Source organism: Salmo salar, chromosome ssa14, assembly GCF_905237065.1.
Source record: "Salmo salar chromosome ssa14, Ssal_v3.1, whole genome shotgun sequence".
In the NCBI taxonomy this organism is placed as follows: Eukaryota; Metazoa; Chordata; class Actinopteri; order Salmoniformes; family Salmonidae; genus Salmo; species Salmo salar.
This window is the reverse complement of record NC_059455.1, coordinates 646,342-667,682: the sequence shown is the minus strand read 5'-3', so window position 1 is coordinate 667,682 and position 21,341 is coordinate 646,342. Positions and strand designations below refer to the sequence as shown.

General features: G+C 40.5%; 1 protein-coding gene across 1 annotated transcript in view; it reads left to right on the top strand.

Annotated features, from left to right (window-relative positions):
- Positions 1-21,341, top strand: part of puf60a (poly-U binding splicing factor a) — a 115,882-nt gene that overhangs the window by 8,132 nt on the left and 86,409 nt on the right. The window contains exons 2-3 of the mRNA XM_045693787.1: positions 8,032-8,127; positions 15,911-16,000. Coding sequence (XP_045549743.1) covers positions 8,032-8,127; positions 15,911-16,000 — 186 coding nt within the window. The remainder of the gene's footprint in view (positions 1-8,031; positions 8,128-15,910; positions 16,001-21,341) is intronic.

The following is a 21,341-nucleotide window of genomic DNA, read 5'->3' as shown; positions in this document are numbered from 1 at the left end:
AACCTCTCTGGGCTAGGCGGGACGAATTCGTCCCACCTACGCAACAGCCAGTTGAATCCCGTGGCGCGATTTTCAAATACCTTAGAAATGCTATTACTTCAATTTCTCAAACATATGACTATTTTACAGCATTTTAAAGACAAGACTCTCGTTAATCTAACCACACTGTCCGATTTCAAAAAGGCTTTACAACGAAAGCAAAACATTAGATTATGTCAGCAGAGTACCCAGCCAGAAATAATCAGACACCCATTTTTCAAGCTAGCATATAATGTCACAAAAACCCAGAAGACAGCTAAATGCAGCACTAACTTTTGATGATCTTCATCAGATGACACACCTAGGACATTATGTTATACAATACATACATGTTTTGTTCAATCAAGTTCATATTTATATCAAAAACCAGCTTTTTACATTAGCATGTGACGTTCAGAACTAGCATACCCCCCGCAAACTTCCGGGGAATTTACTAACAATTTACTAAATTACTCACGATAAACGTTCACAAAAAACATAACAATTATTTTAAGAATTATAGATACAGAACTCCTTTGTGCAATCGAGGTGTCCGATTTTAAAATAGCTTTTTGGTGAATGCACATTTTGCAATATTCTCAGTAGATAGCCCAGCCATCACGGCTAGCCATTTAGACACCGACCAAGTTTAGCCCTGACCAAACTCCGATTTACTATTACAAAAGTTTGATTACCTTTGTTGTCTTCGTCAGAATGCACTCCCAGGACTGCTACTTCAATAACAAATGTTGGTTTGGTCCAAAATAATCCATCGTTATATCCAAATAGCGGCGTTTTGTTCGTGCGTTCCAGACGCTATCCGAAATGGTAAATCAGGGTTACGAGCATGGCGCAATTCGTGACAAAAAATGTCTAAATATTCCATTACCGTACTTCGAAGCATGTCAACCGCTGTTTAAAATCATTTTTTATGCAATTTTTCTCGTAAAAAAGCGATAATATTCCGACCGGGAATCTGCGTTTAGGTAAACAGAGGAAAGAAAACAAAGCATTCGGTCGACGCGGGCACGCGCCTGAGTCTCACAGTACTGTAACCAGCCACTACCCAAACGCGCTACTTTTTTTCAGCCAGAGCCTGCAAAGCCACGATTCAGCTTTTTGCCGCCTTCTGAGAGACCATGTGAGCCGTAGGAAGTGTCACGTAACAGCAGAGATCCTTTGTTTTGGATAGAGATGGGAAAGAAGGCCAATAAATGGTCAGACAGGGTACTTCCTGTACAGAATCTTCTCAGGTTTTGACCTGCCATTTGAGTTGTTATAATCACAGACACCATTCAAACAGTTTTAGAAACTTTAGGGTGATTTCTATCCAAAGCCAATAATTATATGCATATTCTAGTTACTGGGCAGGAGTAGTAACCAGATTAAATCGGGTACGTTTTTTATCCAGCCGTGTCAATACTGCCCCCTAGCCCTAACAGGTTAAACAAATAAAAAATATATTTTATATTTGAGATTCTTCAAAGTAGCCACCCTTTGCCTCGATGACAGCTTGGCACACACTTGGCATTCTCTCAACCAGCTTCATGAGGTAGTCACCTGGAATGCATTTAAATTAACAGGTGTGCCTTGTTGAAAGTTAATTTGTGGAATTTATTTCTTAATGTGTTTGAACCAATCAGTTGTGTTGTCACATGGTAGGGGTGGTATACTGAAGACAGCCCTATTTGGTAAAAGGCCCAAGTCCATATTATGGCAATAACAGCTCAAATAAGCAAAGAGAAATTATAGTCCATCATTACTTTAAGGCATGAAGGTCAGTCAATGCGGAACATTTCAAGAACTTTGAAAGTTTATACAACTGCAGTTGCAAAAACCAACAAGAGCTATGATGAAACTGGCTCTCATGAGGACCACCACAAGAAAGGAAGGCCCAGAGTTACGTCTGCTGCAGAGTATATGTTCATTAGATTTACCAGCCTCAGAAATTGCAGCCCAAATAAATGCTTCACAGAGTTCAAGTAACAGACACATCTCACATCAACTATTCAGAGGAGACTGCGTGAATCAGGCCTTCATGGTCGAATTGCTACAAAGAAACCAATACTAAAGGACACCAATAATAAGAAGGGACTTGCATGGGCCAGGAAACACGAGCAATGGACATTAAACCGGTCGAAATCTGTCCTTTGATCTGATGAGTCCAAATTTGCGATTTTTGGTTCCAACTGCCTTCTTTGTGAGACGCAGAGTAGGTGATTGGATGATCTCTGCATATGTGGTTCCCACCGTGATAGTGTGGGGGTGCTTTGCTGGTGACGCTGTCGGATTTATTTAGAATTCAAGGCACACTTAACCAGCATGGCTACCACAGCATTCTGCAGCGATACGCCGTCCCATCTGGTTTGCGCTTAGTGGGACTATCATTTGTTTTACAATAGGAAAATGACCTCAGCATATATGGGAACTCCTTCAAGACTGTTGGAAAAATATTGCAGGTGAAGCTGGTTGAGAGCATGCCAAGTGTGCAAAGCTGTCATCAAGGCAAAGGGTGGCTACTTTGAAGAATCTAAAATATTTTTTGATTTGTTTAACAATTTTTTGGGTTACTACATGATTCCATATGTTATTTCATCATTTTGATATCTTCACTATTATTCTAAAATGCAGAAAATATTAAAAAATAAAGAAAAACCCTTGAATGAGAAGGTGTGTACAAAGTTTTGACTGGTTCTGTATAATTATTATTATTTTTTTTCATTTGTTATTATTTAAAGCCAGGCAACACAACCTTAAAGGGTATTTTTTTAGTTGTTGATTACAGGAAATGGAACTTACGGGTGTTAAAAACTGCAACTTTCTGAACGCTAAGGTTAAGATGTTGGGGGAGGGAGGTGTTTTGCTAAGCAAACATGGAATTGTTTTATGGTGGTCATACTATGGATACTTTAGCTATTCTATTTGGAATTTTAGGGCCCCTTTAGGCCTCAAAAAAATTATTTAAAGAAAAATATATATATATGTGTGTGTGTGTGTGTGTGTGTGTGTGTGTGTGTGTGTGTGTGTGTGTGTGTGTGTCCGTCCTAGCAGGATATTGATGTTTATGAATGGGTTTTGCCAGACCCTACCAGGGAGGTATTGGAGGGTAAACACACTTAAACGCTGTTTACGCACCGTTTTATTTAGTTAATTATTGTTTACCCACTTATTATTGCATTCCAAGCGTTTGATCAATGCTCAGAAGTCTTCTTGATCTGAGTTCTAATTGCGCCAACCTCTGCGAACGAGTGGAATAGTGAATGATTCATTATCAAACACAGTTTTTTTTCTCTTCAACTGGGTTAGAATACCACATTTTAGTCACCTAAGTTTAAACTGTCAGAATTGTTTTTTATGTCATTGTGTTGGGACAGCCAGAGGCATGAAACATTTTGTGAAATACGGTATGAAGTCAATTTAAATATAAAGACAATTTGATATTATGTACATGGAACAAAAATATGAACGCAACCTGCAACAATTTCAAAGATTTTACTGAGTTGCAGTTCGTTTAAGGAAACCAGTCAACATCATCAGTCCTGACTTACCGCTCACGTATGCAGTAAATAAAGAGTGAAACACGTATTATTGAGGAGAACTTGTAAGGTAGTGATGAATAGTAAGTCCGTTTTTTTTCTTTTTTTTCTTGAAGTTATGGCGATATACTGCTGTCTGTTGGCGACTAGAAACAATTACATAATAGGAACTATTACAAATGGATGGTTATTAAATTAATATTGAAAAAGTACTTAAGTCCCTGAATTTGACTTGCCACTGTCTGTCGGAAGCCTGTATGGAGCAGGTCCCCCTTTGCTGCTGTAACAGCCTCCACTCTTCTGGGAAGGTTTTTGGCTAGATGTTGGCACATTGCTGCAGGGATTTTCTTCCACTCAGCTACAAGAGTATTAGTGAGGTCAGGCAGTGATGTTGGGCAATTAGGCCTGGCTCAGAGTCAGTTTTCCAATTCATCCCAAAGGTGTTCGATGGAGTTGAGGTCAGAGCTCTGTGCAGGCCAGTCAAGTTCTTCTACACCGATATGGACATATCATTTCTGTATGGACCTTGCTTTGTGCACTGGGGCATTGTCATGCTGAAACAAGAAAGGGCCTTCCCCAAACGGTTGCCACAATGTTGGAAGCACAGAATCGTCTAGAATGTCACTTTATGCTGTAGTGTAAGATTTTCTTCACTGGAACTAAGGGGCCTAGCCTGAACCATGAAAAACAGCCCCAGACCATTATATCTTCTCCACCAAACTTTACAGTTGGCACGATGGATTGGGGAAAGTAGCGTTATCCTGGTATCTGCCAAACCCAGATTTGTCCGTTGGACTGTCATATGGTGAAGCGTGATTCATCACTACAGAGAACGTGTTTCCACTGCTTCAGAGTCCATCCGACGCTTGGCATTGTTCATGGTGATCTTAGACTTGTGTGTGGCTGCTCGGCCGTCGAAACCCATTTCATGAAGCTCCCGACAAACAGTTCTTGTGCTGACGTTGCTTCCATAGGCAGTTTGGAACTTGGTAGTGAGCGTTGCAACCGAGGACAGACGATTTTTACACACATTAGCACCCGGTGCTCCCGTTCTGTGTGCTTGTGTGGCCTACCACTTCGCGGCTGAGCCTCTGTTGCTTCACAATAACAGCACTTGCAGTTGACTGGGGTAACTCGAGCAGGGTAGAAATGATAAATTATTTGCCACGGCTATAGAGCGCTCCGTAAATCATTAAGTTGGAAAAATGGCAGAGAAAGGCAAGCGACAGAAGCGAACAACCTGCTCTGCCCTTATCGAGTCTGATGCTGTGCTTTTAACTCAGTGGTTCTCAACCTTTTTCGTTTACTGCACCACCAAATTAATTGCTCTGCCCTGAGTCCCCCAGGATGTACTCCATGTGCATTTTACAAGTAGACCTATGGTCTCATGAGTCTTCTCAAGTACACCCTGTTGATAGGCCAGGTACCCCCAAGGGGTCATAATACGCCTGGTTGGGAACCATTGTTTTAGCTGACCCAATATTACAAAGTAGTGATTGGTGCTTTGGAAACATGCTGAAGTATGGACTGACTGCTGGGAACATGTCTACTACAACTTCATCAAGCTGTCAAACTATCCAGGGCTCTATTACCTTTTTCACAAGGAGCACGTGTGCGCCTAAGTTGTAGGCACACACAAAGAAATATAGTAGCACAATGAAACATTTTTGAAGTATTAAAGATAGAATTACCCAAAATTCTAGGCGCAATGGTTCTTCTTAATAAAACTTCCAGATCGCACAGCTAAATATTTAGGCGCATATGAGTAAAATGTTGGCAGACTGTGGAGCCTTGCTGTCGTAAATAAGTGATAAGCTACGCGCTTTTTGTCAGTGCAGTGCCCAAACCTTAGCTAGCTAGCTAACATTACATCCCTGTGTTTGTCAGTGAAGCAAGCTAGCGGCAAGCAGGCTACAGCAAATTAAATCAGCTGATGAAATCACTGGCGACCGAAATAGTGTATTCGGGAAGTTCAGACCCCTTGACTTTTTCCACATTTTATGTTACAGCCTTATTCTAAAATGTATTAAATCACTTTTTCCCCCTCATCAATCTACACACAATAGGGTTTTTCCAATTCTTCTCTGCAGATCCTCTCAAGCACTGTCAGGTTGGATGGGGAGCATTGCTGCACAGCTATTTTCAGATCTCTCCAGAGATGTTCGATCGGGTTCAAGTCCGGGCTCTGGCTGGGCCACTCAAGGACATTCAGAGACTTGTCCCGAAGCCACTCCTGCGTTGTGTTGCCTGTGTGCTTAGGGTCGTTGTCCTGTTGGAAGGTGAACCTTCGCCCCAGTCTGAGGTCCTGAGCGCTCTGGAGCAGGTTTTCATCAAGGATCTCTCTGTACTTTGCTCCGTTCATCTTTCCCTCGATCCTGACTAGTCTCCCAGTTCCTGCCACTGAAAAACAGCCCCACAGCATGATGATGCCACCACCATGCTTCACCGTATGGATGGTGCCAGCTTCCCTACAAATGTGACGCTTGGCGTCAAGAGTATATTCTTGGTTTCATCAGACCAGAGAACCTTGTTTCTCATGGTCTGAGAGTCTTTAGGTGCCTTTTGGCAAACTTCAAGCGGGCTTTCATGTGCCTTTTACTAAGGAGTGGCTTCCATCTGGCCACTCTGATTGGTGGAGTGCTGCAGAGATGGTTTTCCTTCTGGAAGGGTCTCCCATCCCCATAGACGACTTCTGGAGCTCTGTCAGAGTGACTATCGGGTTCTTGGTCACCTCCCTGACCAAGACCCTTCTCCCCCATTTGCTCAGTTTGGCCGGGTAGCCAGCTCAAGGAAGAGTCTTGGTGGTTCCAAACTTCTTCCTTCTAAGAATGATGGAGGCCACTGTGTTCTTGGGGACTTTAAATGCTGCAGGAATGTTTTGGTACCCTTCCTCAGATCTGTGCCTCAACACAATCCTGTCTATGAGCTCTACGGACAATTCCTTCGACCACTTGGCTTGGTTTTTGCTCTGACGTGCACTGTCAACTGTGGGACCTTATATCGACAGGTGTGTGCCTTTCCAAATCATGTCCAATCAATTGAATTTACCACAGGTGGACTCCAATCAAGTTGTAGAAACATCTCAAGGATAATGAATGGAAACAGGATGCACCTGAGCTCAATTTCGGGTCTCATAGCAAAGGGTCTGAATAGTTATGTAAATAAGATATTTCTGTTTTTTATTTGTAATACATTTCTTGATCATCCTTGATGTTTCAACAACTTGATTGGAGTCCACCTGTGCTAAATTCAATTATTTGAACATGATTTGGAAAGGCACACACCTGTCTATATAAGGTCCTTCAGTTGACAGTGCATGTCAGAGCAAAAACCAAGCCATGAGGTCGAAGGAATTGTCCGTAGACAATTCATTATGGGGTATTGTGTTTTATATTTGATTAAAAAAGGAATAATATTTAATCAATTTTAGAATAAGGCTGTAACTTAACAAAATGTGGATAAAGTCAAGGGGTCTGAATACTTTCCCAATGCGCTGTACTTGCACATATTTTGCGCTGAATTAGAGATGTCTTTTTGTTTTTACAACTTGCTCACTGTCTGTCAGATTATGCGTCTGTCTCCTCCAGTGCCCGTGTTTCGTAGCGAGTGAGTCATGCACAAGGCAGGTTGCGAGAGACGATGCTCCCAAATGGCTTTTGAATTTTGGAATATTGAGTGTCAGTTGGGACGTCGAGTGTGCATCGTCTCACTGCTCATTTTGGTTCATCACTGGAGTTCATAAATGCCAAGGTAGTTTTTCTTCTGTGTAGTCGTCAATAGGGGGACCCAAATTCATGGCTCTCACTGTAGAATTATGATGGCACTCAGTCCCCCACATAGGATATTGAAAGAAGTGGCCACGCTTCTTTTGGAAGACATTGTTATATTTTGTTAACATCATGTTTTCTTTAATCCTGTTATTCTTAGACTACACTAAATGTCTGACCCAAAAATGTGTAATATTTTAGTCTGAATTTATACCGTTAGAAAACCACAGTGCAGGTTTATTTAAATTGTCTATATTTTTGTATATCAAATATGTTACTGTTCCCGTGTGTCATTTTACCACAACAGTGTAATGATGAGCACGGTTTGTTTCAGAGCAAGCTCAAAATAGGCGCATCTTCTCAATCGTACCTGCATATTTGAGAAACGGCTACTTGTCTCTCAAACCTAGGTCATGTAGGCTAAATGGTGCAAAAGGCTTAATTTGCATTCTATTGTTACAAACCCAGCACAGTAGGAGATAGTGGATATAATTAGAACTTGTAAGTTAACTGCATTCATTATTGAGCCTTCTACTTGGAGTCTCGGATCATATTTGAGTTTGGGGGTAGGGGTTGGCTATACATAGTTAGCTTGTTTGTACATGTTAGTTCAACCATCTTGGTCTTGTCTTTTCTGAGTAGAGATTTGCAGGGATTTGATTTGGGTGTTTCCTCCCTGTCATCATAACCTTACACTTGTGTGCCTGCAGGGAGGCGAGGCTCTGATGATGGAGAATGGACAGAGCACCGCCTCAAAGCTCGGCCTGCCGCCTCTCACCCCTGAGCAGCAGGAGGCACTGCAGAAGGTAAGGCCCCCTAGAACGGTTTTATTCCTGAGATTATCACAAAAGCGATAGGCCAACAGTGCAGTGGTATCGTCACAGGCTGCAGTATTCTTTTTTTCTGCTGAAGGAGTGGGGCAGTCACTCCCCATATTTTGGGGTTATTTGGATTGAACTGAAATGGGGAAGAAAGAGAGAGTGAGCTTTAATGACAGTGCCCTATATAAAAGCAGGAAATAGTCTGTAGTTTAACATGACCATCTTTTGGATGGTAGACTATTTCATGATAACAATAATGGAAAAATGAAGTCTAACCTTGACATTATTTCCCTTACAAATATGTCATATGAACTATCAATTATACATCGTATTTAGGAGACCTGGGGCTATCATTACAAAAAGTATTGCTTAATGCTTTTGTGCCGTTTTCAAGTGTATTGGTTAAGTGAATAGCTCAATTGATGGTGATCAGTGTCACACATTGTATGACATTACTTATAATTTCTGTTCAGAGCACAGTAAAAAAAAAAATATATACATATTTGACTCATTGACTTAACGTCTTAGCCCAGCCTATCAATATCAAAGTGACAAACCAAAGATATCCACATCAGGGTTTCCGTTAGCAAAATCTGGCGCCGGACAACGTGACCGGCAAGATTTTAATTTACCGGACAACCAAATGCGTTGGGTGTGTACCGCATTAGGGCGTCCACCCACTGCTCAAAATCACATTTTAGATTGTCATTTATCTTATCAGAATAGAAATTAGCCTGTAAAGTTCTAATAAAATAAAGTAAAACGATGTTCTTATACCAGCATGACAGGTTTTATTGAAAAGCAAAACATTGCCTGTTGTGTCTTCATCCCTGCTATAAATCTTAAATTAATATAATTTAAAAAAAGAAATAAACTTTTAGCCTAGAATAAGTCGCCTGCATGGTAATAAAACAACTTCAAAATATAATATTTGTATAATGTAATTTGCGGACGACCTGTCCTATAGACTATATGTATGAAATGTGTTAATAAATAACAAAACACAGCTGTTTTCAAATACAACCTTGGTCCCTCTAATGTAATTTAGCCTAGGCATGAACATTTTAATTAGGCCAATAAATAACAAAACATGGCTGTCTACATAGCTGTCTAGCCAGTCATGGTTAGAAGGGATCCAGCTTTTGTCAAATTTGACTTTTCCTAGTAGGTTAGGATAATTAGGTTAGGGTTAGCAAAAAAATGCAAAATGCAACTTTTGATGTTAGTTTGACAAAAGATGGATAAAAGATTATGCACACACTGACAATATACTTGTCTCTGCGCCCTAACAATGGGAGTCATTGTCCACAAAGCGGCACAGAGGGCTGTCTAGCTCCCACCTTTCCTTTCTTTGGATTGGTGGATACATCTCACTATTGTAATTATTTTTTGAATATTTGATAAGGGTTGACTTCAACTGCCTGTATTCAATGTAGAGAGAAGCTATTCCGCTAGCGTCATGCAATGAATATGCGTAGTGTTAGGTTCTAATTCTAAGCTCAAACCAGGTTTATTTTTCCCAGAGGGTCAATACAACTGCATTAGACAAAGACATGGTTAGAATAGTTGTTGTATATGTAACCCACTTTGGGTGGAGTCTCCTCCTTCTCGCTAAACATTGTATCTTTATTGCTAGGCAGGAAACTAAGTGATACGGTAATACACTTTTCTTCTCCCTTAACGTGACCTGACCTGTCCTCAACCCGCTTCATCATGAATCCATGGCTCTTTCCCCTCATCAATGCCTGCCACATGTGATCGCTTTCCCTACACTCAGTACATTTCAAGCTTAGTTGCACCCACCATATACCTTCCTCCTACAGATAACCATTAACCCCCTCGGCTACGGCACCCCTCAGGTCTCTATTACAACTAATGATTAATAACATTTAAAGTTCAGAAATCCATTCCTATCAATAGCCATCTCGAGACAACTCCGATATAAAGTTTTATTTTCAAAGTTGCTGGGATTTCACGTGTCCTACTTATATCAGTACACTCGTAACAACTTAAGCATTATGAAACTTTTATTAGATCCAATAAACCTCAAGTAGCAAATTAGCCAGCCTTTTTATTTTATTTTATTGTTGACCAAATTCGACATTCATAGACCTCCAAGCAAAAACTCCACCTGCTGGAGGGAGACAGATTGTTTGCCGAATTGGGCCTGCCTCTTCCTTTTCCTCTCTGGCTGGATCCCTTCTAGCCATGACCGGGCCGGCCGGTCCCACTCCCCATTCCCGTTGTGATTCAGCACTACAGCAGTGGAAAGAGGACACTCTAGGTGGCCACAACATGAACAAACTATAATAACTGATGTTGGACAATCAAATTCGATATGTAAATAAACAAAATAAGTTACGGCTGGTTCATTGAGCGAAAGCTTATTTTACAATGCTCCTGTGAAACGAGGCCCGCTTCATGCATTTATGAAAGCACTTGTTTCCCAAAGCTGAAATGATATGTCTTTTTACAGTTCTACTGAATGTTAATAAATGTTATGTTTATTGTAATTTGAACTATTGTGGGGTCGTGACTCGAGTCGTGTGATTATACGTGGCTTATTGATACAGCTGTTTCCTATTATAGGTAGTTGGCTGACTAGTGATGACAACATTGTAACTCTCCAATGTGAATAGCTGGCAACGATGTTTCGCTTCCAAGTGCTACTGAATAACCTCAACTGATATGCACCAATTGCTCATGATACACATCATTACTCTAGTCCAGTGGTTCCCAAACTATTATAGTCCCGTACCCCTTCAAACATTCAACCTCCAGCTGCGTACCCCATCTAGCACCAGGGTCAGAGCGCACTCAAATATTGTTTTTGCCATCATTGTAAGCCTGCCACACACAGTATATGATACATTTATTAAACATAAGAATGAGTGGGAGTTTTTGTCACAACCCGGCTCGTGGGAAGTGATAAAGAGCTCTTATAGGACCGGCTCACAAATAATAATCAATAATTTTGTTCTTTATTTAGCCATCTTACATATAAAACCTAATTTGTTAATCAAAAATTGTGAACTCACCACAGGTTAATGAGAAGGGTGTGCTTGAAAGGATGCACATACCTCTGCACTGTTGGGTTATATTGGAGAGAGTCTGTCTTAAATCATTTTCCACACAGTCTGTGCCTGTATTTAGTTGTCACGCTAGTGAGGGCCGAGAATCCACTCTCACATAGGTACGTGGTTGCAAAGGGCATCAGTGTCTTAACAACGCGATTTGCCAAGGCAGGATACTCTGAGCGCAGCCATATCCAGAAATCTGGCAGTGGCTTTTGATTAAATACAATTTTCACAGAACCTCTTGTCGCAATTTCGATGAGGCTCTCTTGTTCAAATATTGGTAAGTGGACATTAGGCAGGGCATGAAAGAGATAATGAATCCAGTTGTTTGTGTCGTCTGTTTCGGGAAAGTACCTGCGTAATTGCGCACCCAGCTCACTCAGGTGCTTCACTATATCACATTTGACATTGCCTGTAAGCTTGAGTTCATTTGCACACAAAAAATCATACAATGATGGAAAGACCTCTGTGTTGTCCTTTTTAATGCAGACAGTGAAGAGCTCCATCTTCTTAATCATAGCCTCAATTTTCTCCCGCACATTGAATTTAGTTGCGGAGAGTCCCTGTAATCCTAGATTCAGATCATTCAGGCGAGAAAAAACATCACCCAGATAGGCCAGTCGTGTGAGAAACTCGTTCTGAAAATGATGTTCTGTAAAGAAAACTTTAAGGTCGTCTCTCAATAAAAATAAAAAAACGTGTCAATACTTTGCCCCTTGATAGCCAGCGCACTTCTGTATGTTGTAAAAGCGTTACATGGTCGCTGCCCATATCATTGCATAATGCAGAAAATACACGAGAGTTCAGGGGCCTTGCTTTACAGTGAAAATAGTTAACTTTGTTAGTGTTCAAAACGTCTTTCAAGCTGTCCCTTGGCAGCGAGAGCCTCTCGGTGGATGCTGCAGTGTACCCAAGTGGCGTCGGGAGCAACTGCTTGCACGCGCATTACCACTCCACTATCTCTCCCTCTCATGGCTTTTGCGCCATCAGTCCAGATACCAACATGAGCATTAGTAGAATTCTCCTGAGATAGTAACGGTTTATGTGATTGGATGTTAGTTATTTCGCTGAACACTAGATGGTTTATTTTTCTTTTTGGCAGTGAAATGAGGCTACTCAGGCGACAAACTCACTCAAATGTATGACCCCATTGGAAGATATAAATGGACTTTGAAAATGTGTAGAGATTTTTTTTTGTTAAATGTGAATCATATTTTTATTTGGCTGACGGCATTGCGTGTACCCCAGTTTGGGATACCTGGTCTGGGTTAATATGGGAAAGTTTAAAATTTCTCATTTAATTGGAAGAACCTGAAAAGGTATGTTTGACAATTTAATTTATTAAATTGAATGAGACCATGATATCCAATCATTTGAGATTGGCTGGGTTATCATAAGTGTAACCAGTAGTTTAAATGTTAGGGTACATTCACCACCCGGTTCATATATCCCTAAGGCCGAAGCCACATGGGATTCCCGCGAAGGTGGGACTTCCAAGCTTAGCAAAAACAAATTTTACTGATTAATCAATGTTAATGATAAATCAAACTTGTATAGGCTATTGGGGAATTAAACTTTAATTAACCTGAAAGTGTAGCTGTATCAAGGTTAATGTGGAAAAGTTAAAATTGTCTCATTTGTAGAAACCAATCATTTTGGATATCATTTAAAATGTCAATTTGAAAAAGGTAAGTCTGGCAATTTTACCTCTTAGTTAACTGAAATGAGACGATATCCAATCCGTTGAGATTGGCTGGATATCATAAGTAACCACTTGATATAAACGTGATACATGTTGGATGTCACAAATAATAATTTTTTACAAATTCTGGCGTTTCTTCACCCCCAGGGGTCACTGATTGCAGAAAGCTGAAATAAAACAGAAGTACAAAGGGCGGGACTTCCGTCGCCCAAGACAGAGGAATTTCAACGTGACACAGCAAAAACAAAATGGTTCCTCTCCCTTTGTTAGCTGTAGCATCTCGTGCAAGCTAATCCTACTTTGTACACTTTCAAGCATAACGTAGGATCCTCTTAAACAAGGGAATAGTTTTACTAATAATGTCTTCCGTTCAAACCATTTACGGCGCTATTTTTGCAATGGTTTAACCGGAATACGCGGAAAACAACAAAATACACCGTGGTCTCCTCACACTACTGAAAACGTGAGGGACAGAGAATTATCGCTTCGTCACGGTAATATGACCTCAAATTTCAATCGGCTGGCCTTATGTCCTCGCTCTTGAAATTAATAATGACGAGTCTACCCGCTTCTGAACACGAGAGACAGAAATAGCACTTTGGCCCAACGAGTCTGTTTGTCAGATTTCTATAATTAGCACTAGAAATGTAATCTTAACCCTACACTGAATATGTCAGAGAAACAAGACGGAGGGAACCTCCTTGTATTGTTCAAATGGCAACACACGTCAACAAATCCTGTCTACAATTTGTGCGTAATGCAATCTGCTTTCCAATTTTATATAGGCTGTATCAAAATAAATTCTTCCTTCTATCTTAGATTCCTCGCACGGGAGCATCATTATGTCATGTCATTGACTATCTTATCAAATCAGTTCTCTGAGTAATTTAATTCCACGATTTTAAACAAATCATGTAACTTGAATTAACTTGGAAGTCGGGGCACCACGGGAATGTTTATAGTTTCAATTCCCGAATATAACTCTTCCGATAGGATATGAAAATATCGAGTTCAGTCTTGTATTAATGTATTATTATTACCTCGTCAGTCTCATTACTGAATGTCGCAAACCCTTGAATATCTGCACGAACCCTAGCTTAAATCATGAATCAGCGATATACAAATTGGTTCAATGATTAAGTTAATTAGTAAATAAATAAATCACTGAATCACACACACACACAATTAGTTCATACATGGGTTACTACATGATACAAATAAAAAGTCCCTAGTGGACGAAACCGATATGACATCTAGGTAGATAAAGGAAAGGGGGTGGGGACCGCTCAAGAGCGGGAAACTCATAGCTGATAACTACACTCATAGAAATTGCTAATACTTTGAATATGAACAACCGCTTATTCGAAAACAAATTGCAATTTACATATTTACGAGCGTATGTCTTGCTGTCTCTCTGTGGTCGCCGGTCCATCTGCTGGAGAGAGTCGACAAGAAAAGTTTGGTTCCAAATGGATCCGTCAGGCGTACCCATGTTGTCGCATAGAATAGATGTTTCGGTGGTTGTCGGTATTCTTCGTCCTAGGTTACGTACATTTCCAGCTGCATACTGAAAAGGCCTCGTCTAAGATTTTCTCCTTCTGTGGCAATGTTTTAGAGTTGAACCATTTCTAGCTGTATCGCTAGCTGTATGGTCTCCTCGGCCTATAGAGTTGTAGTTCTTAACCATTCACATCATTTTTACATTTACATTTTAGTCATTTAGCAGACGCTCTTATCCAGAGCGACTTACAGTAGTGAATGCATACATTTCTTTTTTTTTTTTTTTCCCCCATACTGGCTGTGGGTATCGAACCCACAACCCTGGCGTTGCAAACACCATGCTCTACCAACTGAGCCACACGGGACACATGTAGCTACCTCTCCATGCTTTTCTGGTCATGTAGTTTTAAACCATTTGTCAGCCGTGTAGCCTCACCTGCACGCTGTCTGGTCTAATGGCCTATAGAATTGGAGCCATTCCAACGTGGGGACTCCGTCCCGGCGTTCTCTGACTTAATGTACATTTTGAGGGAAGTGGGTTTTACACTCTGTGGAAGAAGGGGGCATTCCATGATGCCGACCAAGTCTATGCCCACGTGGCCACTGACTTGGTTAAAACCTTTTATAAAAATAACAATTCTCATTTAGAAGGCGAACATCACATGACATATTTTCACAAATAGTTTCATATTTACTCATTCATTTTATCCAACATCTAGATGTATATCTGATATTTGAAAAGTGTACACAGATATACAGTAACGTGGGTTTTCTGTCTTTCAGGAGGTCACCAAATAAATCAACTTTGACAGGATTGTTCTTTAAATACCCACGGACCATTCCCACATTCTCAAAAATAGAAATATTGTTTAATTATTAAAACGTTTAATTGTCCAAGTGTGTCTCTGTGTTCCATAGTTTACATTCCAGTCTCAAACACCACAGAGCATAGAGGCAGCGTGTTTTACGACCGCCATACATAAAACAGCCGAGAGAGCATGAGAGAGAGCATGCTATAGAGCGGACCCACTTTAACCTGATCCTTCAGATCGTCACAGGAGAGTTATGACAACACCCAATGAGAGACAAACCTGGAGTTTATTTTTCTTAGACCAATGTGGCAAACAAATTTATTTGAATGTGATTCGATTGCTAAATGTAATTTTGACAATATTTGCCCTGCACTAACACGCCAGATTCTACTGATAAGATACTCAACAGGACCCTGATGAGCTGAGTGTGTTGAGCATGGCTGGGAAAATAGCCTTGCACCGCAGTAGCTCTCCAGATGGAGAGTTGGCTACATTTGTTTTATACAGTAACAGTACAGTTTCTCTGAGGCATTTTCTCGTTGCGGTATAGACTATAAAGTATTCTGATACTAAGTGTGCAGGCTAGTATTGGTATCAAAGGTCACATTTCTGGTATCATGTCACTAGTGTGATGTTGAAAATGTCAACCTCTTCTCTTTCCCTTAATTTGCCTGCAGGCGAAGAAGTATGCCATGGAGCAGAGCATTAAGAGTGTGCTGGTCAAACAGACCCTGGCCCATCAACAACAGCAGCTCACCAACTTACAGGTAAGGAGAACCTTGGCACCATTGCACCGGCCTCATTTGTGGGTTGACAGCCCTGTCCACCAAGCTTCCGTCCTCATACGGTGCTGAGAACCCCTGCACAGTCTTCACATTTTGTTGGAACGTTTAACCTGTCTGGGAACGTGGGACGCTTGCACCCTAGTCAACAGCCAGTGGAATCGCGTTGCGCGAAATACAAAGACCTCTATATGCTATAACTTCAATTTCTCAAACATATGACTATTGTACACCATTTTATAGATACACCTCTCCTGAATCGAACCACGTTGTCCGATTTCAAAAAGGCTTTACAGCAAAAGCAAAACATTAGATTATGTTAGGAGAGTACCCTGCCAAAAAAAATCACACTGCCATTTTCAAAGCAACTAGCATGCATCACAAATACCCCAAAAACAGCTAAATGCAGCACTAACCTTTGACAATCTTCATCAGATGACACTCCTAGGACATCGTGTTACACAATACATGCATTTTTTGTTCAATAAAGTTCATATTTATATATAAAAACAGCATTTTACATCGGCGCGTGACGTTCAGAAAATATTTTCCCTCAAATGCTTCTGGTGGATCAGCGCTACAATTTACTAAATTACTATTCGAAAACATTGTTAAAATGTAATATTGTCATTCAAAGAATTATAGATTAACATCTCGTGAATGCAACCGCATTGCCAGATTAAAAAATAACTTTCCTGGGAAATCACACTTTGCAATAAATGACGTGGTATGCTCAGAAAAAATAGGCTAGGCGATACATGTTAGCGCCATCTTGGAACCATCTAAAATCAAATATACTATTGTAAATATTCCCTTACCTTTGATTATCTTCATTGAAGGCACTTCCAGGAATCCCAGGTCCACAACAAATGTAGTTTTGTTCGAAAAAGTTAAATTTATGTCCCAATAGTTCCTTGTTAGCGCGTTCCGAAGGCTACTCATAATGTACTGAAGCGCGCGGGACTTGTCGTCACGAATGTGCAAAAAATATATATTTACGTTCGTTCAAACATGTCAAACGTTGTATAACATAAATCTTTAGGGCCTTTTTCAACCAGAGCTTCAATAATATTCAAGGCGGACGATTGCATTGTCTTACTAAACATTTCGGAACAAAAGGGTTCCCATGGGCGCACGCGTCATAATAGTAATGGCCCTCCCCCTGTGACCAACTTCCCAAGCCTCTCTTTGGGTCAGTTTCTACCATAGAAGACTCAAACCACTTTGTAAAGACTTTTGACATCTAGTGGAAGCCTTAGGAAGTGCTAAATGATTAATAAGTCCCTGTGTGTTTCAATGGCAAAGCTTGAAAGTGATTCCACACATCAGATTTCCACTTCCTGTTAGGATTTGTCTCAGGGTTTTGACTGCCATATGAGTTCTGTTATACTCACAGACACCATTCAAACAGTTTTAGAAACTTTAGGGTGTTTTCTATTCAAATCTACTAATTATATGCATATTCTAGTTACAGGGCAGGAGTAGTAACCAGATTTAATCGGGAACGTTTTTTATCTGGCCGTGCAAATACTGCCCCCTATCCCCAAAAGGTTATTAACATATTTAAATGTTCTACACAACGTACTACACACTTCATGGAAAACAAATACAGCCATACAAAGTTTATTTACTGTTGAAAAAAACAAACTAGAATTGATGTCCACACCCCTGTGTAAATTGAATTAGCATAATACAAAAATCCCCATCAAAATCTGTCTGTTTAAACAGAGATTCATTTTTGGGCTGAGTCTCAATTCACCGCATTCGCCAATGGCGACCTTCTGCATTTGCGGTGGAAGGTGGCCGATCTACAGTTGTGTTTTATCAGACTTTATTTATGTAACCCTTATTTTACCAGGTAAGTTGACTGAGAATGTGTTCTCATTTATAGCAACAACTTGGGGAATAGTTACAGAGGCGAGAATGAGCCAATTGCAAGCTGGGGATGATTAGGTGACCGTGATGGTATGAGGGCCAGATTGGGAATTTAGCCAGGACACCGACTTTAACCTGTAATGGCTAGGGGGCAGTATTTTCACAGCCGGATAAAAAAACGTACCCGATTTAATCTGATTATTACTCCTGCCCAGAAACTAGAATATGCATATAATTATTAGCTTTGGATAGAAAACACTCCAAAGTTTCTAAAACTGTTTGAATGGTGTCTGTGAGTATAACAGAACTCATTTGACAAGCCAAAACCTGAGAAGATTCCATGCAGGAAGTGGCCTGTCTGACAATTTCTTGCCCTTCTTGATTATCTCTATCCATTACAGAGGATCTCTGCTGTTACGTGACACTTCCTACGGCTCTCAGAAGGCGGCAAAAAGCTGAATCGTGGCTTTGCAGGCTCTGGTTGAAAAAAAGTAGCGCGTTTGGGTAGTGGCTGGTTACAGTACTGTGAGACTCAGGCTCGTGCCCGCGTCGACAGAATGCTTTGTTTTCTTTCGTCTGTTTACCTAAACGCAGATTCCCGGTCGGAATATTATCGCTTTTTTACGAGAAAAATTGCATAAAAATTGATTTTAAACAGCGGTTGACATGCTTCGAAGTACGGTAATGGAATATTTAGAAATCTTTTGTCACGAATTGCGCCATGCTCGTGACCCTTATTTACACTTCGGATAGTGTCTTGAACGCACGAACAAAACGCCGCTATTTGGATATAACGATGGATTATTTTGGACCAAACCAACATTTGTTATTGAAGTAGCAGTCCTGGGAGTGCATTCTGACGAAGACAACAAAGGTAATCAAACTTTTCTAATAGTAAATCGGAGTTTGGTCAGGGCTAAACTTGGTCGGTGTCTAAATGGCTAGCCGTGATGGCTGGGCTATCTACTGAGAATATTGCAAAATGTGCTTTCACCGAAAAGCTATTTTAAAATCGGACATATCGAGTGCATAGAGGAGTTCTGTATCTATAATTCTTAAAATAATTGTTATGTTTTTTGTGAACGTTTATCGTGAGTGATTTAGTAAATTCACCGGATGTTTGCGGGGGGGTATGCTAGTTCTGAACGTCACATGCTAATGTAAAAAAGCTGGTTTTTGATATAAATATGAACTTGATTGAACAAAACATGCATGAATTGTATAACATAATGTCCTAGGGTTGTCATCTGATGAAGATCATCAAAGGTTAGTGCTGCATTTAGCTGTGGTTTTGTTTTTTGTGACATTATATGCTAGCTTGAAAAATGGGTGTCTGATTATTTCTGGCTGGGTACTCTGCTGACATAATCTAATGTTTTGCTTTCGCTGTAAAGCCTTTTTGAAATCGGACAGTGTGGTTAGATAAAGGAGAGTCTTGTCTTTAAAATGCTGTGAAATAGTCATATGTTTGAAAAATGGACGTTTTCGGATTTTAGAGGAGTTTGTATTTCGCGCCACGCCCATCATTGGATATTGGAGCAGGTGTTCCGCTTGCGGAACGTCTAGATGTAAGAGGTTAACACTTTTACAATAAGTGCCATATGATCTTTAGTGACATCAGAGAGTCATGACACCCGTTTAACATTCCCAATCACTGCCCTGGGGCATTGGGATGTTTTTTTAGACCAGAGGAAAGAGTGCCTCGTACTGGCCCTCCAACACCACTTCCAGCAGCATCTGGTCTCCCATCCAGAGACCAACCCTGCTTAACTTCAGAAGAAATCCAGCAGTGGGATGCAGGGTGGTATGCTGCTGGACCATGAGACATCCCGAAAATCGGTGTTCTCACGAAAACGTCTGTAGCGTCCAAACTGTTTAGCCTACAAACTAAAATATGACCAGTCTATGGAAAGGTGAGACTCTCAAGAACACGTACATGGTGGAAGCCCACAAGCCTCACATGTCTCGTCTGAAGGTAGCCCGGTACCAGTTTAAAAAATGAATGGAAGTAGTTTAGTGACCCCAAGGGGTCCTAAAAATCAAAAAATAAATTATACTTCTTAAAACAATTCCATATGTTGGCAATGAGGCCCTTTATCTACTTCCATGAAGTCAGATGAACTTGTGGATACCAATTGTATGTCTCTGTGTCCAGTGTGAAAGAAGTTCGAGGTAGTTTTGTGAGCCAATACTAACGAGCGTTAGCGCAATGACTGGGACTCTATGGGTATCTACTAGCATACTAGGAGATAAAAATTGAATTGTAGACAGCAAACGAAAAAAGATATACAGACAAATTGCAAGGTTATAGCAAAAATTATGTTCTCATGATTTGGTCATTAAATTTATGGAACATTGCAACTCTGTAAGATGCTAGTCAGCCTGCATAGTAAACATGGGCTCATGATAGATGCTGTATTACTGGCTTACGGTAAGATAAATATCACTAAACTAGTAACGGTACATTTCCCAAAGAAAGTGTGTGTTCTTGCTTCAGCTCTCTAGAAGTATTTTATTAAAGTGGGCGATGTATTAACCTGTTAAACTCTGATTCCCTCTGGTGGCATTTTCTAAACTACACATAATATTGAATACTACCCTCAAAGTACGTTTCTGTTTCAAAACTATATGAACTATACTGAACAAAAATATAAACGCAACATGTAAAGTGTTGGTCCCATTTTTCATGAGCTGAAATAAAAGATCCCAGAAATATTCCATACGCACAAAAAGATTCTCTCAAATTGTGCACAAAGTTGTTTACGTCTATTAGTGAGCATTTCTCCATTGCCAAGATAATCCATCCACCTGACAGGTGTGGCATATCAAGAAGCTGCTTAAAAAGCATGATCATTACACAGGTGCTCCACTCTAAAATGTGCAGTTCTGTCACACAACAGAATGCCACACAGTTTTGAGGGTGCGTGCAATTGGCATGCTAACTGCAGGAATGTCCAACAGAGCTGTTGACAGGGAATTGAATGTTAATTGCTCTACCATGAGCTGCCTCCAATGTTATTTTAGAGAATTTGGCAGTACATTCAACCGGCCTCACAACCGCAGACAATGTGTAATCCACGCCAGCCCAGGACCTCCACATCCGGCTTCTTCACCTGCGGGATCGTCTGAGACCAGCCACATGGACAGTTGATGAAACTGAGGAGTATTTCTGTCTGTAATAAAGCCCTTTTGTGGGAAAAACTAATTCTGATTTGCTGGGCCTAGCTCCCCATTGGGTGGGCCTGGATCCATTCCCTCACAGGCCCAGTCATGTGAAATCCATAGATTAGGACCTAATGAATTTGATTTCCATATATGAACTATAACTCAGTAAAATTGTTGAAACTCTGTTGCATGTTGAGTTTATATTTTTGTTCAGTATATTTTCACGTATTTTATTTGCTACAATAATGTAATTTAAAGTATGCATTAAGGTGTCTGTAATAGAGTA